Below are 10701 nucleotides of genomic sequence, written 5' to 3'. Positions count from 1 at the left end.
TGAAGTAAAAATCTAACGGTGACAAACTGACAAAGAAGTAAAGAGAGTTAAAAATATCACGAAATTGTATTTATGTGAAAGTTACTTGAGTCAACTTTCATTTTTCAACTCACTGCATTTTATCTTTTGGCAATAAATTCAACATCATATGGTATACGAATCTACAGCATCTAATGGTTGTATTAGGTTATTGGACTGTATAGTATATAATATGATATTTTAGTTATATAATGTAAATTATCATTTTACCCCAAAAATATATATATAATGTAAAACCTCCATATATCACTAAATAGAACTTGAGTGTTGTATTTTATGTGTCTAGCAGTACTTGACTTCTTTCTACTATTAGTGTTACATTTCAATGTATTATAATTTTCACCAAAAGAGAGTTAAGAGTGCATAATTGTAGTCTCTTTTTTTTTTTTTATCAACATTTTCTATTGTTGTAAATTGTAATCGAATCATTTTGTTTGTTTTTATGTCACAATCGAAACATTTTGTTTCTTTTCATCACAATGGAAATTAAATTGTTAATTCCTTGAATTTTTAATACATTTGATTTGCTATGTGGTATTTATCCTACGTACTTCCGAGGATGTGGGGAGATTCATGCCGTCCGATTAACATACTTCTCTAACGACGTTGACATCTCAATGCTATACTGTCTATTTTTTCGTTGGTTATGGAATATCTAATTTATATATTGCATACTCTATGTCTTTTTGTTCTAATAGTGTTTTATTGTTTGTAATTGATCAATATATAAATTAGAAACTGATTTTGGAGTTAAAGTTAAAAGCACCAACTATTTACTTATAGCATTTGCGCGGTAAAGTGAATTTACGGTTTTAGTATTTAATTGATCAATAATTCAATATAAATAAGAAACTGATTCTGGAATTAAATTAAAAAAACCACCGACAATAACTTATAGCAGCATTTGCACGTTAAAGTTAAAAGTTATCAAAAGTCAAAACTGTATATGGACCAAGCTACTCAATTATCTTTTATTTTTGTTCTTGTAAGCATGAAAAGAAATTACACATGCCGAATATATATTGAGGAATTTATGAAATTGCCTTTAAAATTTTCATAGGATCTTAAGTTTTCTCTGAAGGTATAGGTTTGGCAGCCAAATTGTACAAGAAAAGGGGAGGGGGGATGCAAAATGTGTATTTATTACTACTAAATTAATTTGAATTTATACATGAAGTTTTAAAATATTAACCAGTTTCATGTGTACAGTTTCACAAGCAAAATGCATGATACTTATATATACGAAATTATATGCATGAAACCGGGTTTAACATGCATTGTTCCTGCATATATATGACCATTCAATAATGTGTGTTTTGACTGTCTTGGTCAAACCATTTGCTGGTCTCACTTTGTGTGAACAATAAGATAGGGAAAATATCATGAATGAAGTAGGCAGCAAGTTTTGGTTTCCCTTTTGCATAGTGTAAGCAATGAATACTAACTTCGATTTAACTAGTAGCTATGATGGGGTAAATGTAAGGCAAGTTGGGGTTTTCAAGCCAATATTTAAACCACTATTAGAATTTTAGCGATCGCATAAGTGCGAGTGATATTATTGATTAGATAAACACAATATTAGTCGTTGGCGGTTAGGTACATATGCTCGTAATTTTACCCATGCATGCATGATGATTGTATAACATATGTGTCAAGTCAAGATAATGCTAAACAGGAGAAGCTGCGGATATTGGTTATACTTAAAATCATAAAACAAAAGAAGATATCAGTTGTTATCACTTTTGAAAATATCACTAGGTAGAGAGCAAGTCATATTCTCAGGCTACTCAATAATTCCGTGACACATACATAAGACAATCTCCCAGAAGCAAATCAGGAAACCCACTTTGATAGAGAGGGGAAGAAACCTACAAAAGTAAGAACCTGTATCTAGAGAAACTCGTCCTCTTAATAGCCATTAGCCACCATTATTGTCATATTCCTTATGCGGGTATCAATTATTGAACGTTAATACAAAGGTTTTATATAGCCAAAACGAAACGGAGACGCAACATATATGATCAAATGATATCATTATGATTCAGAGACAAGTGTGTGTTGCCACTTGCCACCAAGTGTGTATAGTTTGTAATTTGTATCAAGCACATGGACGGTGTTTGTCCCTTTGCTTACTACTACAACACAAGCTAACGAATATAATCTGATCTGCAACAACTAATTATAATAATAATGAATTACATAATGCTATGAAATCAATTAATGAACAAATCATAATCACCTTTACCTAAATGTTTAAAAATCACTAGACGCTAATCAGACAAATCATTTTTATACGTATATAAATTTTAATACCTTTTACTACAAAGCACAAACTATAATTAACGAATATCTAAACTGTCTAGAGTACTTTCACTTAAACAAAATGTTGACTATTTCAGTTGACCAGTTTGATCATTTTTCCTCTTCCTCCTACAGCCGGTTTTGGATCCGGAACAGAGTATATAGGCTTTTGGGGAATTTTAAAATGGGCCTATAGGGCCATTTACATGATAATCCATTTTTCTAGTAAGATGTTTTTAATAGTTCACCGGGTCTCTGAAACACAGCCTCTCTGACTCTCTTTGTTGCCCCAATAATCTCAAGTATTTGGACCTGAAGCTCATACAAATTAATGGGCCTTTATCAAACCACGTCAAATTATTGCTATGTCTTAATCCATTTGTCGTGAAGCCTAATACTCGTGGTATGAAACAGCGAAGCTATGCAACAACAATAGTTAAGTTTTCGTGTTATCTTATCTCGAGACTCGAGATACAAACGACAATAAAAGAGACTATTAATAGTGGTTTGGAGTGAAGATAAAGCCATCGTACCAACTACTACTAACAATTAATAAGAATAAATAAACATAGTTAATAATAAGTAAATTTTGAAATGAGTGTATAAATTAATCATATATTGTAGAAAATAAAAAAGAGTAAATAAAAGGGCATAGAAGACGAAGGGAATTAAAGCAGGTGAGAGGAGCAATCTCAGCCGTTGGATAAATTGTGTATCTCGCTGATTTGTCAGGGAATCCGATGGTTGGCGTCAGTTCTTAAGTTAATCCCATGTACTTAACTTTTAACTTTTTCCACTGGAACATCCTTAAATTCAAAACCGTGCAGCTGCTTTCTAAATTCGATAAAATAATTACTTTGTAACTGTTAGAAAAGATAATACAGTAGCGTGATTAGTGTTTTCACTAGAGGGAGATATAATAGAGAGCAAATTAGCTCAATATATTGAAAAGAGTGGGATACTATTGAATTGGGGGAAAATAGTAGCGATGGAGTGAAAAGAATTGAAGGGAAATAGGGTATGGAGTGCAAATATAGGAGAAGTTGTTTGTAGGAAGTACAAATACTCTATAATAAAATCGTTCAATTTTCAACAGGAAAATATATATTTTTAGTCTGACAAATATTTTTATTGCAAATGGCGACGAAAAAGTTAATTAATATATGTTAAATCACGGGAGGGAACTGTTAGCAAGTTAAGTTTTGAACTCAAAGAAGAAAGAAATACTGAGTACTTTTCATATTAAGTAGTATATTAGTACTATTTTATACTTTAGAAAATACGTTTCTTCAGACATTTATTATACATATAAAATACTATTCCGAATCAAAAATAAATAAATGAAAAAAGCTGAAAAAGTAAGATTTAAATGCTTGAGTACACAGCTCCACATACAGAAGATCACATGCTCTCTCTCTCTCTCTCTTTTGAATTAAAAGGAAAAAAAAATTGTTTTTCTCAAAATCTGAAAATTAAAAAATAGCAAAAAACAAAGATAGAGAGAATTATCTTTCTCTCTCTCTCTCTATCTGCTGCACCTTGTCGCTGTTAAAAATCGTAATAGTGTGTTACTTCCACACAGTAGAAGAAAAGCTTTGATCTTTTGTTTTCCCATTGGTAACATTATCGGATCTCAAAGCTTCTTCAGACAGGTCTCCCATTCATCGGACAAAGCTGGTCTCTTTTGTAAGCTTCTTCTCTCGTCCTTCTGTAATTGCTTTGTGTTTCTTTCTGAAGAAGAGCTTGACCTTGTGTTTTCAGCTGATTTAAAGAACTGATTTTTTTTTGAAGCAAATGGGTATACTATATTATCTCAAAAGCTGTGATTTTTGAAAGATGATTTCAACTTCAAGCAATGCGTTTCAAATTTATAAAAAAAATCATTTTTTTTTTAAATTTGCAGATTTTTTGAACAAGTTAAAAGAGTATTTGTCATGTAGCTTTTCTGTATTGTTAGATTTTCTAATTTATTATGAAACGGACATTTTTGTTTTTGGAAAGATGGCATGAAACAGACATTTTGTTATGATTAAAAAAAAAAGAAAGACAAAAGTCAGTTTCTTTGGGAATTAATGATTGGGTTATTCTAGATTTTCTCTTCTCTTGCATGTTACTTGGTTGGCTGAGTCCTATTACTTCATCTCAAAGTTTTTGTTGCTTTCTTTAATATATGTTTAGTGGAGTTTAACTTGAAACAAAATTAATGTGTTGTGTCTTCTTCTCTCTACTTCAGATCCTGAGACTGAGGTGTTATGTGCTGATTTTGTAATGGAGAAAGGGAAGAGTGAGTCATCTGAGAGAAGCTTTGGTGAATCAGAGTCTGTAGTCTCTTCTCAATCTGACATTCAAGTAAGAACCACATAACTAGTCTTTTTAGTTTATTTGTTTATTGTAGTGTTCTTTGTGTGATGACTGTTTTTGTTTTGTTTTGTTTCTCTGAAGCCTGAGAGCACAATGGAGTCTCATGAAGATGAGACAAAACAACCAGAGGAGTCTCCTCCTGAAGCTGAAACTGAGAATGAAGATTTGAAAGATAGCATTAGGACATTAACTGAGAAGCTTTCAGCTGCTCTTGCTAATGTGAGTGCTAAAGATGATCTGGTGAACCAACATGTCAAAGTAGCTGAAGAAGCTGTTGCTGGTATGGTATCATCAAAACCTTTTCACTTCTCTCTTGATTTTTTGGATTATGATTCTGTTGAATGAATAATATTTTGTTGTGAAAGGGTGGGAGAAAGCTGAGAACGAAGTGGTTGAGTTAAAGGAGAAGCTAGACGCTGCTGATGAAAACAAGAGAGTTTTGGAAGATAGAGTAAGTCATCTCGATGGAGCTCTCAAGGAGTGTGTTAGACAGTTACGCCAAGCGAGAGACGAGCAGGACCAGAGAATCCAAGATGCTGTCACCGAGAAGACACAAGAGTTGCAATCTTCTAAAACAAACCTCGAGGGGGAGCTTCTTGAAGCTGCAACAAAGTCCGAGGAGCTTGCTCAAATGGCTGAATCTATAGCTAAAGAAAACATAATGCTGAGACACGAGCTTCTCGCTCGCTGCGAGGAGCTAGAGATCAGGACGATAGAGAGGGATTTGAGCACGCAAGCGGCTGAATCCGCTAGCAAGCAGCAGCTGGATGTGATAAAGAAAGTGGCTAAGCTAGAGGCTGAGTGTAGGAAGCATAGGACGTTGTTGTCTAAGTCTTCAGATAGTCATTCAGATGCGAGCTGCTCTGAGTCAGGAGCATCAACCACGTTGATCGAGAAGAGAAGCCTTCAGGGAACTGCTTCTTGTGCCGTTGAGATTGATCTGATGGGTGATTTTCTTGAGATGGAACGTCTTGTAGCTTTGCCTGAGACACCAGATGGTAATGGTAAGAGTGAACCTGAATCTGCTTACACAGATAACTCATTGGCTGCTGAGATAGAAGTATTGACTTGTAGAAATAAGGAGCTTGAAGAGAAGCTGGAGAAGCTAGAAGCGGAGAAAGCTGAGCTTGAAAGCAAAGTTAACTGTAGTCGAGAAGTGGAGAGCACACTGAGATCTGAGCTTGAAGCTATCCTTTGTGATAAAATGGAGATAGAAAGTAAGTTAGAGAAGTTGAAAAAGGAGAAAGATGAGCTTGAAAGTTACAAAGAAGTAGAGAGCACATTGAGATCTGAGCTTGAAGCTATGGTTTGTGACAAAGTGAAGCTGGAAAGTAAGTTGGAGAAGTTAGAAGCAGAGAGAGAAGAGCTAGAAAGCAAAGTTAAAAGTGATAGAGAAGTGGTGAGCACTTTGAGACTTGACCTTGAAGCTAACGTTTGTGATAAAGCTGAGCTGGAGAATAGGTTAAACAAGTTAGAAGCGGAGAAAGATGAGCTTGAAAGGACACTGAGACTTGACCTTGAAGCTATTGTCTGTGATAAAGCTGAGCTGGAGAATAAGTTAAACAAGTTAGAAGCGGAGAAAGCTGAGGTGGAGAGGAAACTGAGACTTGACCTTGAAGCAATAGTTAGTTCCAAAGCGGAGGTAGAGAACAAGTTAGAGAAGATAGAAGTTGAGAAAGCTGAGCTGCAGATATCTTATGACATAATCAAAGACAAGTACAAAGAATCTCAAGTTTGTCTACAAGATATTGAGACAAAGCTAGAGGAGATACAAAGGGAGATGAAAGTAGCTAACGAATTAAAAACAGAAGTTGAGACACAGATCGAATCCATGGAAGTAAAGATTGAGTGTTTGGAAGAAGAGGTGAGGAAGGAGAGGTTAGCTTCTGATGAGCTAAGGAGAAAATGTGAGGCTCTTGAAGAAGAAGTCGTCACTCTCCATCAAGAAGAGCCACCAAAGATCAAACAGGTCTCACAATCTCCATTAGTGTTGTTACAATATCATTTCTTTATTGAACTTTTTTGATTATTGCAAATTCAGGAAGACATGGCAACAGCTGCAGGGAAGCTAGCGAGCTGTCAGAAGACAATAGCTTCGTTGGGGAAACAGCTGCAGTCTCTTGCAACGCTTGAAGACTTCTTGGTGGATACAGCAAGCATTCAAGCGGCTGCTACAAATGGTGTAAGCAGCAGTAACAGCAACACAGAGAGCTGGAGAGTACATAAGAATGATACTTACATGGCGAGGAATCATTTTGAGTCCATCAAAGCAACCAAAGAAACATCTTCTTCTTCTTCTTCTTCTTCTTCTTCTGATGCTGCTTTAACGTCAAACAGAGGGAGTTCTGAGAAGAACAGGAATGGATTTGCTAAAGTGTTCACTCGGAGTAAAGATGGGATACATTTGGTGATTTAGGGCAAGAGAAACAATCTGTTATGTTAGGTTAAAAAGAGTTTAACACCTCTCTTTGTATGTTCCATTTCCAGATTTTTGAATTGGTTTTGTAGTTTAATTATAGTGTGTATGCAGAGAGGATCTTTGGTGAATGATGGATGTGTGTTTCTTCACAACTAATGATGTTAGTATGTTACTAAATAGTTCAAATTGAGTGTAATGTTTTAAACTGAGGTTGCATATATCTTTGACTTAGTGTGTAATATAAACTTTAGTTCACAAGAGTATACAACTTGGTTCTATGGTGTAGTGGTTAGCACTCTGGACTTTGAATCCAGCGACCTGGGTTCGAATCCCGGTAGGACCTCTTTTTTTTTCATCATCATTTTCTTTGTTTGTAATGTTTTTCATCAAACTTCGTAATCAACGGACAACTGTGTGTGTATGTTTGTTTGGTTATGCATGAAACGTTTCTTCCAAGAAACCCATCATGGAAACCTCTGGCTTATCCGGAGGATCTCAAAGCTAGTAGCTCAACAAGACTCACATCACTGTTAAGCTTGTTTTATTTGTCGATCGATAATGTGTAATCTTTAAATCTTGTAAATTAAATCTATTTGAGTCTTAATAAGAGTGTTTTTATATGACAAAACAATCGTTGGTTGATTGTAATGGAAAATCTGGCAGAGAGACAGTTAACATAAAAATACATTTTCACAATGATCACATATTTTATTACAACTCGTTGACATACAAGGTAAAAAAAGAGGATCAAAGACAACAAAACTGTTATTTATCACACAGTATAAAAGTTTATTGTTTCTTTTTCTAATTCTGAAAGTTAAAGATCAAAACATATGACTTTATTGGTCCATAGTCTTCATGCGAGTCGTGAGAAACTGAGAACTTCAAATCTACTTGTGGAACTCCATAAGAGAGAACGAAAAGGAACGGCAAATGAGCTCACAACGACGAAAGCCTGAAGCATAAGCTAAAGCCTCGTATTCAGAAAGAGTCCTTTCTCCACCACTCCCACGTAGTGATAACATGAACATGTCCACAGTGTACCCAATGTTAGGAGAACAGTCGTCACTCGTTGGTTCTTTTGGCATAACCATCTCCACGGCTATCACTTTTCCTTTCTCTGGAAGACTCGACCAACAGTTTTTGAGGATTTTAACACAGTTCTCGTCGTCCCAAGCATGAAACACCCACTGTCATCAAATTTAAACCATTTTAGTTTGTTGAAATAATATGTTGTATTAGACCTTTATAATCCATGCTTATTACGCATTTGTAAAAAAAAAAAAAAATCATACTTATACACAAAAACATACTATACCCACATAATATATGCTTACTTTCATGAAAATGGCATCTCCCTTTGGAACTTCAACAAGCATGTCTCCAGCCACATGTTCCACTCCTATAACAGGTTTAGTATAAATATAATAACAATAGGTTTAGGAGATTTTTTTATTATTTATTAGAATTAAGTATAAATACCTGGATAAGGAGTGGCATTGGATACAACCGAAGCTAAATCGAAATTGATGCCCTTAATACGAGGATACTTGGAAGTGACTAGACCTAGTACTGTCCCAACTCCTCCTCCCACATCAACCAAAGTGTTAATATCTTTGAATCCTTTGTAAACTTCTAGAATCTTTTTCATGACCAGGGTTGAAGATTCCGACATTGCTAGGTTAAACATCTCAGCGAATTGTTCATCCGAACCCAAGTATTCAAAGGCTCTCATGCCATGGGCAGACATAAATGCATCTTTTCCTTCTAATATCACATCCTTAAGATGCGACCTGTAGAAAAAAGATATTAGTTAGGAATATGTAAATAAATTTTGACGTAATATCGACTGTTTGGTCAATATTAATATATAGGTACGTACAAAGCCTTGAATATGACATGGTTTTGGCACAACAGGAAGAAAGACAAGAGAGAACCCGAGCCATCTCTATCTTTCAAGAACAACTTGCAAACCGGTTCGGCTGCATATACCCTATCGGTCTTTCCGGTTCCACCGTTCTCTCCGGTTTCAAGCACGCGACATTTCAAGACCGAGTGACTGGCGAGTAAGCGCAACATCCGGTCCAGCAGCATTGGAGCCTCCGGGTTGGTGGGTTTAGTAGGGAGACGAGACACTATCTCTGAAGGTGAGAGCCACATGGCGTCCTCAACGGTAGCCAACGTGTCGATGACTCCCAGCTCCAAGGCGGCTTTGAAAACCATTGGGAGTGTCAAGGAGTACACCATCCTCTGGGCTTGTAAGGCAACCATTTCTTGAGAATCTTCTTCTTTGGTCAGACCCGGTTTAGGAGAATTGGTTAAGGGTTTTTGAAGTTGGTTTGCCATTAGTTGGATGATGTATAGATAACACTGAGAGAAATGGGAAACAGAAGCTTGGTTTCGATATTCATGCTAGTGTGCCATTTTATAGTGGAAAGTGAAAGTAAAATAATATAATTTCTGTTATAAAAGTCAATTAAAGTGAAAATATTTCCTGTTTAAAAAAGTCAATAATAGTGTTCTCATCAAAATCAGGAAAACAGTAAAGTGTAATATGGTAAAATCATTTGTGTGAGCTCATTATCACTGCATACACAGTAGTTCTCCCTTTCTAGCAAAAAAAAACATAAATTGATTAACGAACAACACATGAAACGATTTATTTACAGGGTGAGGTCAAGTTTTCCAATGTCAGGGCATTTCCAACTCCATTTTATTTTTTATTTAAAATAGAGTTTATAGCAAAAATATTTCAATAATACTTTATTTTGTATTTTATAATAGAGTATAAAATATGTTTACCTATATATATAGTAATTTTTTTTTGGTTTATTATTCTATTTTTCACTCAAAAATAAAGTATAATTGTAGCAATGTCTAATTTTATTATAAATTTTTTTTTTTTTTTTAAAAAATAGAGTAAACTGATCTTATAAAAATTTAGCGTAATTTTTCAATCAAATATTAAAATAATAAAAACAAATCTTATACTAACTTACAGGCCCATATATTTTGAATACCAGAAAAACTATAACACTATGTTGAATCCATTCTTTGGAAGTGGGTCCAATTCATATCATATACATGGATCGCCAATTGTTTTCCTGTTGGTGGTGGGACATCCGAAGCAGGTCATAAAAAAAAATTCGACACAAGACTGTTTCAAGATTTTCGCTTGAAACTCAGTGGCATGCATTAAGACGCGTGTAGTAGCTGTAGTCGTATACCAATCGAAGTTAATGAACACGCGTCGACACTCTACATCTTCTTCTTTCACTGGAGAAACAACACGGTAAATGGTTTGTATTAGTATCGTTGTTTTCGCGGTAAATTTAGTATTGTAAACATGTTAACGATTTGAGATTTCTAAGCCTTTTGAAAAGATCTTTCTTATTCCCTTACTAAACACATAAATGTCTTCTGACACGGAACAAATTTCCCAACAACAAGTACACTGTTGTTCCATAGTTACGCTCATTCATTTGCTTAGTAAATTAGTAAATTTTAACCTATCATAGATTTTTAGTTTAACCACTATGATGAAATCATTCAAATAAAAGGACGATTTTCTTAAACCTTTG

General features: G+C 34.9%; 2 protein-coding genes and 1 non-coding gene across 4 annotated transcripts; 2 read left to right on the top strand and 1 right to left on the bottom strand.

The window, feature by feature from the left end:
- Window positions 1–3755: 3755 nt before the first annotated feature.
- LOC106400408 (filament-like plant protein 1) lies at window positions 3756–7272 on the top strand. Of its 2 annotated transcripts, none has more exons than XM_013840781.3 (5): window positions 3756–4026; window positions 4574–4689; window positions 4783–4981; window positions 5067–6670; window positions 6743–7272. In XM_013840781.3, the coding sequence occupies exons 2-5, from the start codon at window positions 4609–4611 to the stop codon at window positions 7115–7117; spliced, it is 2259 nt and encodes a 752-aa protein (XP_013696235.2). In that variant the 5' UTR covers window positions 3756–4026; window positions 4574–4608; the 3' UTR covers window positions 7118–7272. The 2 variants fall into 2 exon arrangements, with proteins under 2 accessions (XP_013696235.2, XP_048592300.1); XM_048736343.1 differs by lacking the exon at window positions 3756–4026 and adding an exon at window positions 4425–4457.
- Window positions 7273–7391: 119 nt separating this feature from the next.
- Window positions 7392–7463, top strand: TRNAQ-UUG. Its single transcript has one exon. It is a non-coding gene; the product is annotated as a tRNA-Gln (tRNA).
- A 3-nt stretch (window positions 7464–7466) lies between these two features.
- LOC106423995 (indole glucosinolate O-methyltransferase 4) lies at window positions 7467–10589 on the bottom strand. Its single transcript, XM_013864739.3, has 4 exons — window positions 9003–10589; window positions 8603–8913; window positions 8458–8522; window positions 7467–8310 (listed from the first exon to the last, which is right to left on the bottom strand). Exons 1-4 carry the CDS (start codon window positions 9464–9466, stop codon window positions 8011–8013), a joined length of 1140 nt encoding a protein of 379 aa, XP_013720193.2. The 5' UTR covers window positions 9467–10589; the 3' UTR covers window positions 7467–8010.
- Window positions 10590–10701: the final 112 nt, after the last annotated feature.

Source organism: Brassica napus, chromosome A7 (assembly GCF_020379485.1).
Source record: "Brassica napus cultivar Da-Ae chromosome A7, Da-Ae, whole genome shotgun sequence".
Taxonomy (NCBI): Eukaryota; Viridiplantae; Streptophyta; class Magnoliopsida; order Brassicales; family Brassicaceae; genus Brassica; species Brassica napus.
Note: the sequence above shows the minus strand (reverse complement) of the source record. Positions and strands in the feature narration are given on the sequence as shown.